The 21,978-nt window shown below is 50.9% G+C and overlaps 1 protein-coding gene across 5 annotated transcripts in view; it reads right to left on the bottom strand.

The window, feature by feature from the left end:
- The window catches only part of LOC146428106 (uncharacterized), a 73,255-nt gene that overhangs the window by 49,483 nt on the left and 1,794 nt on the right, over positions 1-21,978 (bottom strand). Inside the window, exons 5-21 of one of the 5 annotated variants that reach the window (XM_085080558.1) lie at positions 20,971-21,109; positions 19,893-20,095; positions 19,283-19,438; positions 18,948-19,058; positions 17,683-17,821; positions 16,621-16,793; positions 16,011-16,166; positions 15,676-15,786; positions 14,411-14,549; positions 13,388-13,531; positions 10,105-10,145; positions 9,495-9,650; positions 9,160-9,270; positions 7,895-8,033; positions 6,855-7,015; positions 6,193-6,375; positions 5,861-5,971 (exon numbers count right to left, since the gene is read on the bottom strand). In XM_085080558.1, the coding sequence (XP_084936684.1) occupies positions 5,861-5,971; positions 6,193-6,375; positions 6,855-7,015; positions 7,895-8,033; positions 9,160-9,270; positions 9,495-9,650; positions 10,105-10,145; positions 13,388-13,531; positions 14,411-14,549; positions 15,676-15,786; positions 16,011-16,166; positions 16,621-16,793; positions 17,683-17,821; positions 18,948-19,058; positions 19,283-19,438; positions 19,893-20,095; positions 20,971-21,109 (2,373 nt within the window). The remainder of the gene's footprint in view (positions 1-5,860; positions 5,972-6,192; positions 6,376-6,854; positions 7,016-7,894; positions 8,034-9,159; positions 9,271-9,494; positions 9,651-10,104; positions 10,146-13,387; positions 13,532-14,410; positions 14,550-15,675; positions 15,787-16,010; positions 16,167-16,620; positions 16,794-17,682; positions 17,822-18,947; positions 19,059-19,282; positions 19,439-19,892; positions 20,096-20,970; positions 21,110-21,978) is intronic. The other 4 variants (XM_085080559.1, XM_085080562.1, XM_085080560.1 and 1 more) reach the window with 4 other exon arrangements.

Here is a 21,978-nt window from a genome sequence, read left to right as displayed (position 1 = left end):
GAGCACTCTGTGTTTCAGTCTGATCATTTTGTACCCATTGTGCACAAGGTGTCAAATATGGTGCATGAAAGTAATAAACTACTGAAGGAAAAGACTTATAGTTGCTCTAATCAGACTGCTGAGAACTGGCTTTGGTTCATGTGTTGGTTTTGTATGGCCTGGTTTTTGGTAGCGGGGGGGCCACAGAGATGGCTTCTGGGAGAAGCTGCTGGAAGCTTCCACCATGTCCAGCAGAGCCAATCCCATATGGCTCTGAAGATGGGCATGCCGCTGGCCAAGCCTAAGCCAATTAGAGATGTTGGTTAAGCCTCTGTGATAACATATTTATGAAGAAAATCAGAACAAAGTGGGGAACAGTTTTTTCTAGCCAGAGAAGAGGAGGAGGTGAGAACATGTGAGGGAAACAACATGGGAGACATCAAGGTCAGTGGAGAAGGAGAGGGAGGAGGTGTGTTGTAACGTGTGTCCTTCCTGTCCCTGACCCCGCCCCCCTGACCCCTTCTGACTGGATGTGAGTCAGGACCGCCCCCCATCCCTAGAGATAAAATCCCCAGCCACATCCGGAACGGGCCTCTTTGGTTCTGGACTCATATGGAACCTGTACCCTCCCTCGCCTTCCCTTCCCCCTCCCCAGTCTCCCCACTCCTCCCCTGTTTTCCTCAATAAAAATACCATGGAGACCAGGAACCAAACAGCTGCCTTTCTAAATCTGCAACGCTTCTACAAGAACCGTGTCTGACCAGCCCCACAGCTCGTGGCCATGGAATGACCATCCTGCGTGTTCCGGTTCTGGGGCAGCCCTCCCCCTGCAGCAGGGGACTGCTGCCTTCAGGTTCTGCACTGCTGCAGAGGTGCTCCTGGCACCAGAGCTGAGATTCTTCTGCAGGCCATGGGGATGACCATGGTAAAGCAGCTGTGCCCCTGCAGCCCATGGGGTCCATGGGAGATGCAGAGATCCATTCACAGCCTGTGGAGGAGGTGCCCACACTGGAGAGGGTGGATGCCTGGAGGAGGCTGTGGTCCAGTGGGAGACCTGGTGGAGAGACAGGCCCCCTGCTTCCAAGCTGGAGCAGCCTGTGCTTGGAGGACTGCACCCTGTGGAAGTGACCATGCCACAGCAGTTTTAGGAGGACTGTTCGCTCATGTGAAGAATTCATGTTGCAGCAGTTTTGGGAGGACTGCTGTTTGTGAGATTGGAACTATGCTGGAGAAGTTAATGGAGAACTGTCTCCTGAGGGAGAGACCCCACGGCACAGCAGGGGAAGCACTCCTCTCTCTGAGCAGTGGAAGGACTCCTCTCTCTGAGCAGTGGAAGAAGATCTCTGTGATGAACTGACAAAAATCCCCCATGCCCTGTCTCCCTGCGCTGTTAGTGGGAAGGAGGGAGGTGTTGGGGGAAAGAGGTGTTTTTAAGGGCGTATTTTACTTCTCATTATCCTCCTCTGACTTTGTTAGTAAGAAATTTACTTCATAACTCTTAAGTTGAGCCTGTTTTGCCCTTGGAGTGTTTACTCCTGGTCCTTATCTCAATTCATGACCCCATCATTAAATTTTTTTCTCTTCTCTGCCCAGCTGTGGCAGGGGAGAGCGAGTGAGCAGCTGTCATGGGTGCCAGGTGTGTGGCCAGTGTCAAACCATGACAGTTCATTAGATGACTGAAGTTCTCTTTTCTTTCATTCATGTGTGTTTGGTATTAAAACTCATATAAAACTACAAAGAAGTTTCTTTCCAGTCCCTGCTGGAAAGCAAGTTAGAGAAATGCCAAGGAGAAAGCAAAGCAGGGCAAGACCTGAGAGATTGTTGTAGGGTACTAACATTGCCCCTAAATGTTGTTTTTTGCCTATTTCTTTCATTCTTCAGTGTCCACAAAATGACAACTGATAGTCTGTGAAGGAAGTAAAAGAACTTGAGTAATACCAAAAAGGAAGGAGATTGGCAACAACAAACTCCTGCCTGTGTCTCTCCTCTGCTGGGACTGATGTGAGCTCATCCAGGTAATTCAGATGCTTTTGCCTGAGATGTGCCTCAGTGAACTCTGCATCCTTTCAACCTGCTACAGAATAAAGCCCCTGGGACCAGTGAGAGGGCATCAGAAAATGAGGGATGTTGCATGGCTGGTATTGGTACTAAAGACAGATATGTATTGACCTGGATAACTTGAGGCATCCTGCCATTTTTGTTAGAGAAGAGGAAATAATCTGGATTCTAAAATTCTGAGAAACAAGGACCATGCCTTGCTAAAAATTAAAAAAAAAATAATTCTAATTTCCCTCTAAAATTCTCAAATGTCAAATGTTTGGGACCCACTCTGACTGTATTCCTGGCTTCATTCCTGTCCAATTCTTGAACACTGGGAGAATCTCGTAGAGAGAATCTGAATTTGCTACCATGAAAGATACATGTTCCTGATATGACAGGAATGGAAGCAAAAATGGAAGAAATCTTTCATCTTCTTGTAGGTGCCATTACATCACTGAGGAAGATGTTTTGTTCTTTGGGATTTTTTTGCATGCTCATGGCTGAACTAGAGACATTTGGGAGAAGATTACTGGGAACTTTGTGCTGTCTCCTATGATCAACAGTTGTTTTTATGCTGTGAATGCATCTTTGGAACACATTTTCATCCTCTTCAGTGTTCAAGGCGATGCCTTGTATCCAGTCCTTGCTATTCACTGGAAAATGGAGGGCTTTATAAGCACAACATGATAAATCCCACAGAGACTCCCCTTCCCCTAAAGAAGGCAAATTCATTGCTTTGCACTTCTTTTTTTCTGCGTTTTGTGCCACCTGAATCAAGATCTCTAATGTGAGGCATCTTTCCCTGAATGGGAAAGGAAGGGCCTAACTCTGAATGCCTTGTTTGTACCGTACACACCCTGGGGCTTGCCCAGCTCTCTGGCTGTACCCTATGTTGATAGCTGGCAAGGAAAAGAGCATTTGAAGGGCTCAAATGAGGCAGAAGGGAAACAAAATATTTCCATGGAAGATTCACAGATGATTGAGAAACAAGCCAGAGGTGATCTATGCAAAAGGTTTTTAATTGAAAGCTCTAGTCAACAAATTATCTGTTTCAGCATCTGAACCATAAGAACAAAACTTGAAAGAGGAGATGTCAGGGAAGAATGGCATCAGGGTTGGCTTTGGGCAGCAGCTCTGAAGGCTGGATCTTTGTTGAAGAAAGTTAAGGTTTCCAGACCTGGCCATTGCCACTGCAGTACTTCAGCTCCACAAGTCTCAAGACATCAAGTGCAGTGCATGATCGTTGATTGTAGTTGGGTCCTTTAAAAAACAAACCAAAAATTACAATTAGTTCATAGGTAATATATTGTTAGGTAATCTATAACAGCTCATTTTTGTTTCTTGAAGTGAACAAGGTTGATCATAATTGCTGTAATAGGAATGATTTCTTAAACAAAACAAAAAAACATTTTGGAGTCATGAAAAACCACTAGGTCCACAAAACAGAAATGAGAGAATAATGGTACTTAGAGCTACCCTTTCCCTTAGTGTAGGCATTGGAGAGGATGTCAATCTGTAAAATCCTTGGTATTAAGGCACCTTAATCTTCACAGAAAGCGGTAATAATGATATACATCAGGTCATTTATGGAGTCTGAGACTCAACCTTGTTTCACTCCTGAGCTGCAGAGATGTCGAACCCTTTGGGCAACTCCTGAAGCCCTTAGTTTCTCTGTGTCTCAAGGTGGAAGAGCACCATTTGTGCCTTAGTCATTCCCCAAGGGAAACAAAGGCCAGGTATCTCAGAGACACAATTCCTTTGCTTGAACTCACCATGAACTTCGTAAGCCATGTAGGTGGTGACTCCACTGCACATAGAGAAGACATCGGCTCCATAAGAACTCAGGTTGTTGACCAATCCATTGGCGACAAAGGTGATCTTCCTGGAAGGTCTTCCATGACCAATTGGGTTCTAAACATCAAATAACAACATGCAGCAAGGTCAGTGCCATAACCTGTTGCGTGCTAGGCATATTCCTAGGTCAGCAGTGATGGCTCGGGGCTTGGTGTTTGAGTCCCAACTGCATTTGGGGACAACTTTTCATCCCCTGGGTGCCTATCGGACCACTAGCAAGCCTTGAAGGCAGCTCCAAAGGCACCGCGTTCTAAGGGAGTCAAGGTGCAGGGAGCCCGAGGAGAAGTTACAGCGCAAGGAAAGCGCTGAAGAGGAGGAGTGCGGCTGCTCGGTTGAGCATGAGCTCCTTCCAAAGCATTTGCTCAGTCCCTGCCCTCACCCCTCGGGGGTACGCAGGCTGTCGGCTGGAAGGCTGGCAGTAGAAGTCTCTTCCTGCAGCCCGCTCTAAACTGGAAGCAAAGAGGGCAGCAGCAAGCCCGCGCAGATACATTTGCTCTCGGACTATTTGCAAGCGGTGCTTAGGACCTCTCGGAGACCCCTGAGTGCGCTAGTGGGACAGGTCCTTCTGAACAGCTCCCGAGGGCTTTGTTTCAAATGAATTGCCACGCTCTTTACCTCCTGCAGTGCTCTGTCGCCTGGGCACAGTCCCTGCGTGCCTGTGTTTCCTCCCAAGCCCGCAGCTTCCCGCCGCTCTCTTGCTCTTTCCTCAGCTAGGGCCACAGGGCTCCTGCTGTGCCTCATCCCATCAATGTGGGGGAAAGGCTGTGCAGTAGGGAGACGCTCTCTCGCGCCTCAAAGGAGAATGATGTCTGGCCAAGCACGGCCGCAATGCAATGTTCTGAGCTGACCAAAGCAGTTTGGTACTGAAAGGCCTGCAAAGGACTTTGAGATCTTGGCATGCCAGAAGAATTAAGGCCCTTGAAGAGCTCCTCAGAGCAATCGTTTGTCCTCAAAGAAAGGGGAGATGGGGGAGGGAATGATGCAGCCCCGTTCTTCTTTTGGCAAAGCATTCCTAGGACAAATTCCCAATCTGCAGTACTGTGTAGAGAAAGGAGATCCTGCCGCTGGTGACAACCTCACCTTCTCCAGAAGGTAAAAGCACATTAAGAAACGGCCCCATGAACTGCAATGTAAAGGCAGGGTTGACAGCGATGGCTGTGATTATAATATATATTCCACTACAAAATAGCGGACTTTGATGAATGGGTTTCCACAAGCCTACTTCACAGTGCTTCCTTCTTTTTTTGGAGGAGGGAGTTGAGCTTAGACTGAGGAGGAGGCCCTTAGGAAAAGTAAGCCATGAATTATAGCTAAAGCTCCATCTTTTTGCCTATGCCTTTACCGAGAACACTCTGCTGGTTTTCTTCTCCCCCCTAGATGCTCTTGCTCTTTAAAGCCTCGATTTTTTTAAGGACTCCATTCTCAGTCTTCAAAGGTGATTATGCTAAATGCTGCTACCATTTTTTAAATGTCTGAGCTTATTTGGTGGGCAGAACTCCTACTAACATGGTACTTAGTAATTTAAAAATGTTTTGAAAGATGATTTAAAATTCTCCAGATTATTCGGATTTTTTGTTTAATCAAATACTGCTCACCCAAAGAAACTAATTTTTTTAGCGTGCAAGGGATGGAAAATTATAAAGGCTACCTTGCAACAAGTCAACATACTTGGATCAAAAGAGAGTATTAAAAAGACATAAATATAAGTACTCATTGAAAACAATGTGAAACTTATCCATGGTATCTACAACAATAATTAAACATGAGAAACCTGCACTAAAAGAATCTTAATGGGCATATTCTTATATTTTAAACTTTTAAAATAAAATGACATTCAAAATCAATTGAACTGCATAATATACAGTGGGGTCTAAATCCCTCCTAAACACCTGATACTTTAAAAGGCTTTGAAAAAAACAGTCGTCCACATTTGTTCACTTTCAAATACTGTGCAACATTCCAAGTAATTCCACCGTTAAATTCTTACCCTCCCATCTGCAGCAACTTTGACAAGTGCATCAAAGCTGGGCATCTCACTTCTCTTCATGATGGAAATGTAGCAAGTTCTCTTTTGCATCACTTTGGTTGCAATGATGCCCTGTGGAATAAAATGAGTGAGCACTCACAATTCAGTTTTTTCCAACTGTTAACATTGGCATAATGTCGGGATGGAAACCATAACAAATGCTGAGAGTTTCAACCCCAAGTTGTGTACTCCCAATGTTGAGAAAAAAGAAGCCAGCCCCATCACCGGGCCAGCTGTACGAGGAGCCAGCATCCTTGTAAGCTTTTTGAACAAGCATGCTGCTTGCCACTCACCGTGTTGTAGTTCCAGATGGTTTTCCAGGACAAACGCTTGCTCTTTTGCTCAATAATTGCCTCCTGTGTTTCACTGTTGATGCTCATGCTTTGTGAGATACCAGAGATGGAGATTTGGGAGTCTCCACCAGAGATGGAGATTTGGGAATGTCCATCAGTGATGATTTCTTGGTTGTTGTCAATCTACAAAGATTAGAAAAACACAAGAAATAATTTCACACTGTGTAAGAAACAATGTCTAAGAGAAAATATTTTTTAACAATTCCTGCAAAAAAAGGATAAGAGCACTGATAAAGGGAGAAATGGAAGATGAGGCATATTTTATAATAAAGGAGAGGTGTATTCAAAGGGGACAAGAATCAAGGCTGTGGTGTTCGGCAGAGCAGTAAGAATTCTTTCCATGGATTCAATGATCCACTGCTGCATCTGACAGCTGTCATCTGGTGCCTTTAGAGGCTGACGGATGCAAGAGAACTGGCCACAGTTAGCCCACGCTCTGGGTCTCGGACGGAAACCTCTGCCCAGCCGTTGCTCTGTTTCAGCACGTGCACCCTCAAGCAGGAGCCCCTCGAAAGAGGAGATGCCGGGCGAGAAGGGCATCAGGGCTGGCTTTAGAGGCCCCACGTTTGGTTCAAGAAAGGTAAGGGCGAAGGTGTTCTCACCTGGCCGGTCCAATTGCCATTCCAATTGCCGGTCCAATTGCCATTCCAGTTGTTATTCCAGTTGTCATTCCAATTGCCATTGCCATTGGCAGTGCAGTACCTCAGGTCCACAACTCTCAGGACATCGAGGGTAATGCATGATCCCAGATTCACTTGGAGTCCTTGAAAAGCAAGAAAGGAACAAAAACAAAACCCCATGAGCTAATGCCTAAGACCTTGGCTGCCACTCTGCAAGAGAGTGCTGGTGGTGTTGCTGTTGCTCAGAGGGAGCCAGGTTCTGCAGAATTGCTGCACTTGGAAAGGTTGAGCTGTACGAGGGATAAATTCCCTTGGTGTCTCCAAAGAGCACCAGCTCTGTGGCTCAGCAAGGAATGCCCACCAAGCCGTGCTCTTGACCACCCTTTGGGATTTCTTGTGCAGAAATCGGGGATCTATTCCACTGGCTCCTGTGAGTCCCCATGGCTGGGCATTACACGGTTAGGCTGCTGCTGATTCATGGGGCCAGTCCCATGTGTTTGCTGTGAGGCTCTGCAAGACTGCTAGGAAGTGTAGGTCATTCAAGCCCTGGGCAACGCGACTGTTGCCCCCGGGAAAAACCTACAGGGAAGAAAGCCGCTTGGCTTGGTGCTGTGAAGCCCAAGTGTTTGGCAAGGGCCTCGGTCAAGTCGTCAGCCAGCTCTGAGCCGAAGGACAGCGGTCCTTAGGACGACCCATTTTCTTTGCCTGGGCATTGCAGAGGAGCTCCGTGTGGGCAGAAAAACTCTGGGCCCATATTTGAGCCCCCTTAAGCTCCCAGGAAGGAGCTGTAAGGGTTTGCTTTGCTTTGCTTTGCTTTGCTTTGCTTTGGGTCAGCTCTGGCGCATGTGACACCACCCTGTTCAAGTCCTGGTCCGCGGAGATGCCAAACCCTTTGAGCAACAGCTGAAGGCCTTGCTTTCTGTGCGTCTTCAGGTGGGAGAGCAGCAATATTGCCTTAGTCATTCTCCAAGGAAGAAAACCGCCACATCAGTAACCCTCAGAATTCCCTTGCTTGCACTCACCGTGAACTTCGTATGCCATGTAGGTGGTGAGTCCGCTGCACATAGTGATGATGTCGGCTCCGTAGGAGTTGAGGTTGTTGACCAATCCATTGGCGACAAAGGTGATCTTCCTGGTATATCTTCCAAGACCGATCAGGTTCTAAACATCAAATAACAGCATTCAGTAAGATCAGCTCTGTGATCTGGTTCCGGTTAGGCATCATTCGCAGCTCTGGAATAACAACTCAGGGCTTGGAGTTTGAGTACCAACTGCATTTGGGGACACCTTTTCATCCCCTGGGTGCCTGTGGAACCACTAGCAAGCCTTGAAAGCAGCTCCAAAGGCATCGCGTTCTAAGGGAGGCAAGGGGCAGGGAGCCCGAGGAGAAGTGGCAGCGGAAGGAACGTGCTGAAGAGGAAGAGTGCGGCAGCTGTGTTGAACATGAGCTCCTTCCAAAGCATTTGCTCAGTCCCTGCTCTCACCCCTCAGAGACACTCCGGCTGTCGGCTGGAAGGCTGGCAGTAGAAGTCTCTTCCCACAGCCCACTCTAAACTGGAACCAGAGGGCAGCAGCAAGCCCGCGCAGATACGTTTGCTCACGGACTATTTGCAAGCAGTGCTTAGGACCTCTCAGAGACCCCTGGCTGCTCTAGTGGGAAAGGTCTTTCTGAACAGCTCCCGAGGGCTTTGGTTCAAATGAATTGCCACTGCTTTCCTCCTGCACTGCTTTGTCTCCTGGCCACTGTCCCTGCATGCCTGTGCTTCCTCCCAAGCCCTCAGCTTCCCGCTGCTCTCTTGCTCTTTCCTCAGCTAGGGCCACAGGGCTCCTGCTGTGCCTCATCCCATCAATGTGGGGGAAAGGCTGTGCAGTAGGGAGACGCTCTCTCGCGCCTCAAAGGAGAATGATGTCTGGCCAAGCACGGCCGCAATGCAATGTTCTGAGCTGACCAAAGCAGTTTGGTGCTGAATGGCCTGCAAAGGACTTTGAGATCTTGGCATGCCAAAAGAATTAAGGCCCTTGAAGGGCTCCTCAGAGCAAGGGTTTGTCCGGCAGGCTGCAGAGCTCAACGTCCTCAAAGAAAGGGGAGATGGGGAAGGGAATGATGCAGCCCCTTTCTTCTTTTGGCAAAGCATTCCTAGGACAAATTCCCAATCTGCAGTACTGTGTAGAGAAAGGAGATCCTGCCGCTGGTGACAACCTCACCCTCTCCAGAAGGTAAAAGCACATTAACAAAGGGCCCGATGAAGTCCAGGCTCAGGACACTACTACTCCTTTGGAATCTTACCCTGCTCTCTTGTGCCAGTCGGGCCAGATTATCAAAGCTGGGCATCTCACTTCTGTTCATGATGGAAATGTAGCAGGTGTTCTGCTGCGTGACTTTGGTTGCAATGACGCCCTGTGGAATAAAATGAGCGAGCACTCACAATTCAGTTTTTTCCAACTGTTAATATTGGCATAATGTCAGGATGGAAACCATAACAAATGCTGAGAGTTTCTACCCCACGTCGTGGACTCCCAGTGTTGAGAATAAAGCAACCAGCCCCGTCACCGGGCCAGCTGTACGAGGAGCCAGCGTCCTTGTACGCTTTTTGAACAAGCAGGCAGGCTCCTGCCACTCACCGTGTTGTAGTTCCAGATGGTTTTCCAGGACCCGCTGATGCTGTTTTGCTCAATAATTGCCACGCGCCACAGCCTCTTGAGGGTCACGATTTGGGACTGGCCACCAATGATGACTTGCGTGTTGTTGCCGAGGTTACCACCGGGAAACTGCGGCACCTAAAAAGCCAAGGGAAAGGAGACGTTTTGCATTTGAAGGGAGTCAGTGATGTCCCCAAAGCATCCGAAAATTCCCTGCTGGAGTAGTAGAAACGCGGCCCCCCCGGGAAGTGCCGGCCGTGCCCTCAGTGTTTTCAAAAGGACCCAGAATCTAGGCCGTGCCCTTGGGCAGAGGCCGTAAGAATTCTTTCCATGGATTCAATGATCCACTGCTGCATCTGACAGCTGTCATCTGGCGCCTTTAGAGGTGGACGAGTGCAAGAGAACTGGCCACAGTTAGCCCACGCTCTGGGTCTCGGACGGAAACCTCTGCCCAGCCGTTGCTCTGTTTCAGCACGTGCACCCTCAAGCAGGAGCCCCTCGAAAGAGGAGATGCCGGGCGAGAAGGGCATCAGGGCTGGCTTTAGAGGCCCCACGTTTGGTTCAAGAAAGGTAAGGGCGAAGGTGTTCTCACCTGGCCGGTCCAATTGCCATTCCAATTGCCGGTCCAATTGCCTTTGCCATTCCAGTTGTTATTCCAGTTGTCATTCCAATTGCCATTGCCATTGGCAGTGCAGTACCTCAGGTCCACAACTCTCAGGACATCGAGGGTAATGCATGATCCCAGATTCACTTGGAGTCCTTGAAAAGCAAGAAAGGAACAAAAACAAAACCCCATGAGCTAATGCCTAAGACCTTGGCTGCCACTCTGCAAGAGAGTGCTGGTGGTGTTGCTGTTGCTCAGAGGGAGCCAGGTTCTGCAGAATTGCTGCACTTGGAAAGGCTGAGCTGTACGAGGGATAAATTCCCTTGGAGTCTCCAAAGAGCACCAGCTCTGTGGCTCAGCAAGGAATGCCCACCAAGCCGTGCTCTTGACCACCCTTTGGGATTTCTTGTGCAGAAATCGGGGATCTATTCCACTCGCTCCTGTGAGTCCCCATGGCTGGGCATTACACGGTTAGGCCGCTGCTGATTCATGGGGCCAGTCCCATGTGTTTGCTGTGAGGCTCTGCAAGACTGCTAGGAAGTGTAGGTCATTCAAGCCCTGGGCAACGCGACTGTTGCCCCTGGGAAAAACCTACAGGGAAGAAAGCCGCTTGGCTTGGTGCTGTGAAGCCCAAGTGTTTGGCAAGGGCCTCGGTCAAGTCGTCAGCCAGCTCTGAGCCGAAGGACAGCGGTCCTTAGGACGACCCATTTTCTTTGCCTGGGCATTGCAGAGGAGCTCCGTGTGGGCAGAAAAACTCTGGGCCCATATTTGAGCCCCCTTAAGCTCCCAGGAAGGAGCTGTAAGGGTTTGCTTTGCTTTGCTTTGCTTTGCTTTGCTTTGCTTTGCTTTGGGTCAGCTCTGGCGCATGTGACACCACCCTGTTCAAGTCCTGGTCCGCGGAGATGCCAAACCCTTTGAGCAACAGCTGAAGGCCTTGCTTTCTGTGCGTCTTCAGGTGGGAGAGCAGCAATATTGCCTTAGTCATTCTCCAAGGAAGAAAACCGCCACATCAGTAACCCTCAGAATTCCCTTGCTTGCACTCACCGTGAACTTCGTATGCCATGTAGGTGGTGAGTCCGCTGCACATAGTGATGATGTCGGCTCCGTAGGAGTTGAGGTTGTTGACCAATCCATTGGCGACAAAGGTGATCTTCCTGGTATATCTTCCAAGACCGATCAGGTTCTAAACATCAAATAACAGCATTCAGTAAGATCAGCGCTGTGATCTGGTTCCGGTTAGGCATCATTCGCAGCTCTGGAATAACAACTCAGGGCTTGGAGTTTGAGTACCAACTGCATTTGGGGACACCTTTTCATCCCCTGGGTGCCTGTGGAACCACTAGCAAGCCTTGAAAGCAGCTCCAAAGGCATCGCGTTCTAAGGGAGGCAAGGGGCAGGGAGCCCGAGGAGAAGTGGCAGCGGAAGGAACGTGCTGAAAAGGAGGAGTGCGGCAGCTGTGTTGAACATGAGCTCCTTCCAAAGCATTTGCTCAGTCCCTGCTCTCACCCCTCAGAGACACTCAGGCTGTCGGCTGGAAGGCTGGCAGTAGAAGTCTCTTCCCACAGCCCACTCTAAACTGGAACCAGAGGGCAGCAGCAAGCCCGCGCAGATACGTTTGCTCACGGACTATTTGCAAGCAGTGCTTAGGACCTCTCAGAGACCCCTGGCTGCTCTAGTGGGAAAGGTCTTTCTGAACAGCTCCCGAGGGCTTTGGTTCAAATGAATTGCCACTGCTTTCCTCCTGCACTGCTTTGTCTCCTGGCCACTGTCCCTGCATGCCTGTGCTTCCTCCCAAGCCCTCAGCTTCCCGCTGCTCTCTTGCTCTTTCCTCAGCTAGGGCCACAGGGCTCCTGCTGTGCCTCATCCCATCAATGTGGGGGAAAGGCTGTGCAGTAGGGAGACGCTCTCTCGCGCCTCAAAGGAGAATGATGTCTGGCCAAGCACGGCCGCAATGCAATGTTCTGAGCTGACCAAAGCAGTTTGGTGCTGAATGGCCTGCAAAGGACTTTGAGATCTTGGCATGCCAAAAGAATTAAGGCCCTTGAAGGGCTCCTCAGAGCAAGGGTTTGTCCGGCAGGCTGCAGAGCTCAACGTCCTCAAAGAAAGGGGAGATGGGGGAGGGAATGATGCAGCCCCTTTCTTCTTTTGGCAAAGCATTCCTAGGACAAATTCCCAATCTGCAGTACTGTGTAGAGAAAGGAGATCCTGCCGCTGGTGACAACCTCACCCTCTCCAGAAGGTAAAAGCACATTAACAAAGGGCCCGATGAAGTCCAGGCTCAGGACACTACTACTCCTTTGGAATCTTACCCTGCTCTCTTGTGCCAGTCGGGCCAGATTATCAAAGCTGGGCATCTCACTTCTGTTCATGATGGAAATGTAGCAGGTGTTCTGCTGCGTGACTTTGGTTGCAATGACGCCCTGTGGAATAAAATGAGTGAGCACTCACAGTTCAGTTTTTTCCAACTGTTAACATTGGCATAATGTCGGGATGGAAACCATAACAAATGCTGAGAGTTTCTACCCCACGTCGTGGACTCCCAGTGTTGAGAATAAAGCAACCAGCCCCGTCACCGGGCCGGCTGTACGAGGAGCCGGCGTCCTTGTACGCTTTTTGAACAAGCAGGCAGGCTCCTGCCACTCACCGTGTTGTAGTTCCAGATGGTTTTCCAGGACCCGCTGATGCTGTTTTGCTCAATAATTGCCACGCGCCACAGCCTCTTGAGGGTCACGATTTGGGACTGGCCACCAATGATGACTTGCGTGTTGTTGCCGAGGTTACCACCGGGAAACTGCGGCACCTAAAAAGCCAAGGGAAAGGAGACGTTTTGCATTTGAAGGGAGTCAGTGATGTCCCCAAAGCATCCGAAAATTCCCTGCTGGAGTAGTAGAAACGCGGCCCCCCCGGGAAGTGCCGGCCGTGCCCTCAGTGTTTTCAAAAGGACCCAGAATCTAGGCCGTGCCCTTGGGCAGAGGCCGTAAGAATTCTTTCCATGGATTCAATGATCCACTGCTGCATCTGACAGCTGTCATCTGGCGCCTTTAGAGGTGGACGAGTGCAAGAGAACTGGCCACAGTTAGCCCACGCTCTGGGTCTCGGACGGAAACCTCTGCCCAGCCGTTGCTCTGTTTCAGCACGTGCACCCTCAAGCAGGAGCCCCTCGAAAGAGGAGATGCCGGGCGAGAAGGGCATCAGGGCTGGCTTTAGAGGCCCCACGTTTGGTTCAAGAAAGGTAAGGGCGAAGGTGTTCTCACCTGGCCGGTCCAATTGCCATTCCAATTGCCGGTCCAATTGCCATTCCAGTTGTTATTCCAGTTGTCATTCCAATTGCCATTGCCATTGGCAGTGCAGTACCTCAGGTCCACAACTCTCAGGACATCGAGGGTAATGCATGATCCCAGATTCACTTGGAGTCCTTGAAAAGCAAGAAAGGAACAAAAACAAAACCCCATGAGCTAATGCCTAAGACCTTGGCTGCCACTCTGCAAGAGAGTGCTGGTGGTGTTGCTGTTGCTCAGAGGGAGCCAGGTTCTGCAGAATTGCTGCACTTGGAAAGGTTGAGCTGTACGAGGGATAAATTCCCTTGGAGTCTCCAAAGAGCACCAGCTCTGTGGCTCAGCAAGGAATGCCCACCAAGCCGTGCTCTTGACCACCCTTTGGGATTTCTTGTGCAGAAATCGGGGATCTATTCCACTGGCTCCTGTGAGTCCCCATGGCTGGGCATTACACGGTTAGGCCGCTGCTGATTCATGGGGCCAGTCCCATGTGTTTGCTGTGAGGCTCTGCAAGACTGCTAGGAAGTGTAGGTCATTCAAGCCCTGGGCAACGCGACTGTTGCCCCTGGGAAAAACCTACAGGGAAGAAAGCCGCTTGGCTTGGTGCTGTGAAGCCCAAGTGTTTGGCAAGGGCCTCGGTCAAGTCGTCAGCCAGCTCTGAGCCGAAGGACAGCGGTCCTTAGGACGACCCATTTTCTTTGCCTGGGCATTGCAGAGGAGCTCCGTGTGGGCAGAAAAACTCTGGGCCCATATTTGAGCCCCCTTAAGCTCCCAGGAAGGAGCTGTAAGGGTTTGCTTTGCTTTGCTTTGCTTTGCTTTGCTTTGGGTCAGCTCTGGCGCATGTGACACCACCCTGTTCAAGTCCTGGTCCGCGGAGATGCCAAACCCTTTGAGCAACAGCTGAAGGCCTTGCTTTCTGTGCGTCTTCAGGTGGGAGAGCAGCAATATTGCCTTAGTCATTCTCCAAGGAAGAAAACCGCCACATCAGTAACCCTCAGAATTCCCTTGCTTGCACTCACCGTGAACTTCGTATGCCATGTAGGTGGTGAGTCCGCTGCACATAGTGATGATGTCGGCTCCGTAGGAGTTGAGGTTGTTGACCAATCCATTGGCGACAAAGGTGATCTTCCTGGTATATCTTCCAAGACCGATCAGGTTCTAAACATCAAATAACAGCATTCAGTAAGATCAGCGCTGTGATCTGGTTCCGGTTAGGCATCATTCGCAGCTCTGGAATAACAACTCAGGGCTTGGAGTTTGAGTACCAACTGCATTTGGGGACACCTTTTCATCCCCTGGGTGCCTGTGGAACCACTAGCAAGCCTTGAAAGCAGCTCCAAAGGCATCGCGTTCTAAAGGAGGCAAGGGGCAGGGAGCCCGAGGAGAAGTGGCAGCGGAAGGAACGTGCTGAAAAGGAGGAGTGCGGCAGCTGTGTTGAACATGAGCTCCTTCCAAAGCATTTGCTCAGTCCCTGCTCTCACCCCTCAGAGACACTCAGGCTGTCGGCTGGAAGGCTGGCAGTAGAAGTCTCTTCCCACAGCCCACTCTAAACTGGAACCAGAGGGCAGCAGCAAGCCCGCGCAGATACGTTTGCTCACGGACTATTTGCAAGCAGTGCTTAGGACCTCTCAGAGACCCCTGGCTGCTCTAGTGGGAAAGGTCTTTCTGAACAGCTCCCGAGGGCTTTGGTTCAAATGAATTGCCACTGCTTTCCTCCTGCACTGCTTTGTCTCCTGGCCACTGTCCCTGCATGCCTGTGCTTCCTCCCAAGCCCTCAGCTTCCCGCTGCTCTCTTGCTCTTTCCTCAGCTAGGGCCACAGGGCTCCTGCTGTGCCTCATCCCATCAATGTGGGGGAAAGGCTGTGCAGTAGGGAGACGCTCTCTCGCGCCTCAAAGGAGAATGATGTCTGGCCAAGCACGGCCGCAATGCAATGTTCTGAGCTGACCAAAGCAGTTTGGTGCTGAATGGCCTGCAAAGGACTTTGAGATCTTGGCATGCCAAAAGAATTAAGGCCCTTGAAGGGCTCCTCAGAGCAAGGGTTTGTCCGGCAGGCTGCAGAGCTCAACGTCCTCAAAGAAAGGGGAGATGGGGGAGGGAATGATGCAGCCCCTTTCTTCTTTTGGCAAAGCATTCCTAGGACAAATTCCCAATCTGCAGTACTGTGTAGAGAAAGGAGATCCTGCCGCTGGTGACAACCTCACCCTCTCCAGAAGGTAAAAGCACATTAACAAAGGGCCCGATGAAGTCCAGGCTCAGGACACTACTACTCCTTTGGAATCTTACCCTGCTCTCTTGTGCCAGTCGGGCCAGATTATCAAAGCTGGGCATCTCACTTCTGTTCATGATGGAAATGTAGCAGGTGTTCTGCTGCGTGACTTTGGTTGCAATGACGCCCTGTGGAATAAAATGAGTGAGCACTCACAGTTCAGTTTTTTCCAACTGTTAACATTGGCATAATGTCGGGATGGAAACCATAACAAATGCTGAGAGTTTCTACCCCACGTCGTGGACTCCCAGTGTTGAGAATAAAGCAACCAGCCCCGTCACCGGGCCGGCTGTACGAGGAGCCAGCGTCCTTGTACGCTTTTTGAACAAGCAGGCAGGCTCCTGCCACTCACCGTGTTGTAGTTCCAGATGGTTTTCCAGGACCCGCTGATGCTGTTTTGCTCAATAATTGCCACGCGCCACAGCCTCTTGAGGGTCACGATTTGGGACTGGCCACCAATGATGACTTGCGTGTTGTTGCCGAGGTTACCACCGGGAAACTGCGGCACCTAAAAAGCCAAGGGAAAGGAGACGTTTTGCATTTGAAGGGAGTCAGTGATGTCCCCAAAGCATCCGAAAATTCCCTGCTGGAGTAGTAGAAACGCGGCCCCCCCGGGAAGTGCCGGCCGTGCCCTCAGTGTTTTCAAAAGGACCCAGAATCTAGGCCGTGCCCTTGGGCAGAGGCCGTAAGAATTCTTTCCATGGATTCAATGATCCACTGCTGCATCTGACAGCTGTCATCTGGCGCCTTTAGAGGTGGACGAGTGCAAGAGAACTGGCCACAGTTAGCCCACGCTCTGGGTCTCGGACGGAAACCTCTGCCCAGCCGTTGCTCTGTTTCAGCACGTGCACCCTCAAGCAGGAGCCCCTCGAAAGAGGAGATGCCGGGCGAGAAGGGCATCAGGGCTGGCTTTAGAGGCCCCACGTTTGGTTCAAGAAAGGTAAGGGCGAAGGTGTTCTCACCTGGCCGGTCCAATTGCCATTCCAATTGCCGGTCCAATTGCCATTCCAGTTGCCATTCCAGTTGTTATTCCAGTTGTCATTCCAATTGCCATTGCCATTGGCAGTGCAGTACCTCAGGTCCACAACTCTCAGGACATCGAGGGTAATGCATGATCCCAGATTCACTTGGAGTCCTTGAAAAGCAAGAAAGGAACAAAAACAAAACCCCATGAGCTAATGCCTAAGACCTTGGCTGCCACTCTGCAAGAGAGTGCTGGTGGTGTTGCTGTTGCTCAGAGGGAGCCAGGTTCTGCAGAATTGCTGCACTTGGAAAGGCTGAGCTGTACGAGGGATAAATTCCCTTGGAGTCTCCAAAGAGCACCAGCTCTGTGGCTCAGCAAGGAATGCCCACCAAGCCGTGCTCTTGACCACCCTTTGGGATTTCTTGTGCAGAAATCGGGGCTCTATTCCACTCGCTCCTGTGAGTCCCCATGGCTGGGCATTACACGGTTAGGCCGCTGCTGATTCATGGGGCCAGTCCCATGTGTTTGCTGTGAGGCTCTGCAAGACTGCTAGGAAGTGTAGGTCATTCAAGCCCTGGGCAACGCGACTGTTGCCCCTGGGAAAAACCTACAGGGAAGAAAGCCGCTTGGCTTGGTGCTGTGAAGCCCAAGTGTTTGGCAAGGGCCTCGGTCAAGTCGTCAGCCAGCTCTGAGCCGAAGGACAGCGGTCCTTAGGACGACCCATTTTCTTTGCCTGGGCATTGCAGAGGAGCTCCGTGTGGGCAGAAAAACTCTGGGCCCATATTTGAGCCCCCTTAAGCTCCCAGGAAGGAGCTGTAAGGGTTTGCTTTGCTTTGCTTTGCTTTGCTTTGCTTTGCTTTGCTTTGGGTCAGCTCTGGCGCATGTGACACCACCCTGTTCAAGTCCTGGTCCGCGGAGATGCCAAACCCTTTGAGCAACAGCTGAAGGCCTTGCTTTCTGTGCGTCTTCAGGTGGGAGAGCAGCAATATTGCCTTAGTCATTCTCCAAGGAAGAAAACCGCCACATCAGTAACCCTCAGAATTCCCTTGCTTGCACTCACCGTGAACTTCGTATGCCATGTAGGTGGTGAGTCCGCTGCACATAGTGATGATGTCGGCTCCGTAGGAGTTGAGGTTGTTGACCAATCCATTGGCGACAAAGGTGATCTTCCTGGTATATCTTCCAAGACCGATCAGGTTCTAAACATCAAATAACAGCATTCAGTAAGATCAGCGCTGTGATCTGGTTCCGGTTAGGCATCATTCGCAGCTCTGGAATAACAACTCAGGGCTTGGAGTTTGAGTACCAACTGCATTTGGGGACACCTTTTCATCCCCTGGGTGCCTGTGGAACCACTAGCAAGCCTTGAAAGCAGCTCCAAAGGCACCGCGTTCTAAGGGAGGAAAGGGGCAGGGAGCCCGAGGAGAAGTGGCAGCAGAAGGAACGTGCTGAAAAGGAGGAGTGCGGCAGCTGTGTTGAACATGAGCTCCTTCCAAAGCATTTGCTCAGTCCCTGCTCTCACCCCTCAGAGACACTCAGGCTGTCGGCTGGAAGGCTGGCAGTAGAAGTCTCTTCCCACAGCCCACTCTAAACTGGAACCAGAGGGCAGCAGCAAGCCCACGCAGATACGTTTGCTCACGGACTATTTGCAAGCAGTGCTTAGGACCTCTCGGAGACCCCTGGCTGCTCTAGTGGGAAAGGTCTTTCTGAACAGCTCCCGAGGGCTTTGGTTCAAATGAATTGCCACTGCTTTCCTCCTGCACTGCTTTGTCTCCTGGCCACTGTCCCTGCATGCCTGTGCTTCCTCCCAAGCCCTCAGCTTCCCGCTGCTCTCTTGCTCTTTCCTCAGCTAGGGCCACAGGGCTCCTGCTGTGCCTCATCCCATCAATGTGGGGGAAAGGCTGTGCAGTAGGGAGACGCTCTCTCGCGCCTCAAAGGAGAATGATGTCTGGCCAAGCACGGCCGCAATGCAATGTTCTGAGCTGACCAAAGCAGTTTGGTGCTGAATGGCCTGCAAAGGACTTTGAGATCTTGGCATGCCAAAAGAATTAAGGCCCTTGAAGGGCTCCTCAGAGCAAGGGTTTGTCCGGCAGGCTGCAGAGCTCAACGTCCTCAAAGAAAGGGGAGATGGGGGAGGGAATGATGCAGCCCCTTTCTTCTTTTGGCAAAGCATTCCTAGGACAAATTCCCAATCTGCAGTACTGTGTAGAGAAAGGAGATCCTGCCGCTGGTGACAACCTCACCCTCTCCAGAAGGTAAAAGCACATTAACAAAGGGCCCGATGAAGTCCAGGCTCAGGACACTACTACTCCTTTGGAATCTTACCCTGCTCTCTTGTGCCAGTCGGGCCAGATTGTCAAAGCTGGGCATCTCACTTCTGTTCATGATGGAAATGTAGCAGGTGTTCTGCTGCGTGACTTTGGTTGCAATGACGCCCTGTGGAATAAAATGAGCGAGCACTCACAATTCAGTTTTTTCCAACTGTTAACATTGGCATAACGTCAGGATGGAAACCATAACAAATGCTGAGAGTTTCTACCCCACGTCGTGGACTCCCAGTGTTGAGAATAAAGCAACCAGCCCCGTCACCGGGCCAGCTGTTCGAGGAGCCGGCGTCCTTGTACGCTTTTTGAACAAGCAGGCAGGCTCCTGCCACTCACCGTGTTGTAGTTCCAGATGGTTTTCCAGGACCCGCTGATGCTGTTTTGCTCAATAATTGCCACGCGCCACAGCCTCTTGAGGGTCACGATTTGGGACTGGCCACCAATGATGACTTGCGTGTTGTTGCCGAGGTTACCACCGGGAAACTGCGGCACCTAAAAAGCCAAGGGAAAGGAGACGTTTTGCATTTGAAGGGAGTCAGTGATGTCCCCAAAGCATCCGAAAATTCCCTGCTGGAGTAGTAGAAACGCGGCCCCCCCGGGAAGTGCCGGCCGTGCCCTCAGTGTTTTCAAAAGGACCCAGAATCTAGGCCGTGCCCTTGGGCAGAGGCCGTAAGAATTCTTTCCATGGATTCAATGATCCACTGCTGCATCTGACCGCTGTCATCTGGCGCCTTTAGAGGTGGACGAGTGCAAGAGAGCTGGCCACAGTTAGCCCACGCTCTGGGTCTCGGACGGAAACCTCTGCCCAGCCGTTGCTCTGTTTCAGCATGTGCACCCTCAAGCAGGAGCCCCTCGAAAGAGGAGATGCCGGGTGAGAAGGGCATCAGGGCTGGCTTTAGAGGCCCCACGTTTGGTTCAAGAAAGGTAAGGGCGAAGGTGTTCTCACCTGGCCGGTCCAATTGCCATTCCAATTGCCGGTCCAATCGCCATTCCAATTGCCATTCCAGTTGCCGGTCCAATTGCCATTTCCATTCCAGTTGTTATTCCAATTGTCATTCCAATTGCCATTGCCATTGGCAGTGCAGTACCTCAGGTCCACAACTCTCAGGACATCGAGGGTAATGCATGATCCCAGATTCACTTGGAGTCCTTGAAAAGCAAGAAAGGAACAAAAACAAACCCCATGAGCTAATGCCTAAGACCTTGGCTGCCACTCTGCAAGAGAGTGCTGGTGGTGTTGCTGTTGCTCAGAGGGAGCCAGGTTCTGCAGAATTGCTGCACTTGGAAAGGTTGAGCTGTACGAGGGATAAATTCCCTTGGAGTCTCCAAAGAGCACCAGCTCTGTGGCTCAGCAAGGAATGCCCACCAAGCCCAGCAAGGAATGCCCACCAAGCCGTGCTCTTGACCACCCTTTGGGCTTTCTTGTGCAGAAATCGGGGATCTATTCCACTGGCTCCTGTGAGTCCCCATGGCTGGGCATTACACGGTTAGGCTGCTGCTGATTCATGGGGCCAGTCCCATGTGTTTGCTGTGAGGCTCTGCAAGACTGCTAGGAAGTGTAGGTCATTCAAGCCCTGGGCAACGCGACTGTTGCCCCTGGGAAAAACCTACAGGGAAGAAAGCCGCTTGGCTTGGTGCTGTGAAGCCCAAGTGTTTGGCAAGGGCCTCGGTCAAGTCGTCAGCCAGCTCTGAGCCGAAGGACAGCGGTCCTTAGGACGACCCATTTTCTTTGCCTGGGCGTTGCCGAGGAGCTCCAAATGGTCTGAAACTCTCTTATCCCTCCCTGACTCCTCCTTAAACATTTCAGAACAGTGATGGAATTCTTTTCATCAGTTTAGCCATGGCAGCTGTGAAACCACCCTTTTCCAATCCTACTCCCTGGAGATGCCAGAAACTTTGTGTAAACCCTGCATGCCTTGGTTTCTGTGTGTCTCAAGATGGAAGAGCAGCATACTTCCTTAGTCATTCCCAAAGGGAAAATGTGCCATGTAAGTAACCCTCAGAATTCCCTTGCTTGCACTCACCGTGAACTTCATATGCCATGTAGGTGGTGAGTCCGCTGCACATAGTGATGATGTTGGCGCCGTAGGAGTTGAGGTTGTTGACCAATCCATGGGCAACAAAAGTGATCTTCCTGGTAGGTCTTCCAAGACCGATCAGGTTCTAAACATCAAATAAATGCATTGATCAGTGCTGTGATTTGGTTCCGGTTAGGCATCATTCGCAGCTCTGGAATAACAACTCAGGGCTTGGAGTTTGAGTACCAACTGCATTTGGGGACACCTTTTCATCCCCTGGGTGCCTGTGGAACCACTAGCAAGCCTTGAAAGCAGCTCCAAAGGCACCGCGTTCTAAGGGAGGAAAGGGGCAGGGAGCCCGAGGAGAAGTGGCAGCGGAAGGAACGTGCTGAAAAGGAGGAGTGCGGCAGCTGTGTTGAACATGAGCTCCTTCCAAAGCATTTGCTCAGTCCCTGCTCTCACCCCTCAGAGACACTCAGGCTGTCGGCTGGAAGGCTGGCAGTAGAAGTCTCTTCCCACAGCCCACTCTAAACTGGAACCAGAGGGCAGCAGCAAGCCCGCGCAGATACGTTTGCTCACGGACTATTTGCAAGCAGTGCTTAGGACCTCTCGGAGACCCCTGGCTGCTCTAGTGGGAAAGGTCTTTCTGAACAGCTCCCGAGGGCTTTGGTTCAAATGAATTGCCACTGCTTTCCTCCTGCACTGCTTTGTCTCCTGGCCACTGTCCCTGCATGCCTGTGCTTCCTCCCAAGCCCTCAGCTTCCTGCTGCTCTCTTGCTCTTTCCTCAGCTAGGGCCACAGGGCTCCTGCTGTGCCTCATCCCATCAATGTGGGGGAAAGGCTGTGCAGTAGGGAGACGCTCTCTCGCGCCTCAAAGGAGAATGATGTCTGGCCAAGCACGGCTGCAATGCAATGTTCTGAGCTGACCAAAGCAGTTTGGTGCTGAATGGCCTGCAAAGGACTTTGAGATCTTGGCATGCCAAAAGAATTAAGGCCCTTGAAGGGCTCCTCAGA

Source organism: Lichenostomus cassidix, chromosome 22 (assembly GCF_008360975.1).
Source record: "Lichenostomus cassidix isolate B80296 chromosome 22, HeHo_3.0, whole genome shotgun sequence".
Classification (NCBI taxonomy): Eukaryota; Metazoa; Chordata; class Aves; order Passeriformes; family Meliphagidae; genus Lichenostomus; species Lichenostomus cassidix.
Note: the sequence above shows the minus strand (reverse complement) of the source record. Positions and strands in the feature narration are given on the sequence as shown.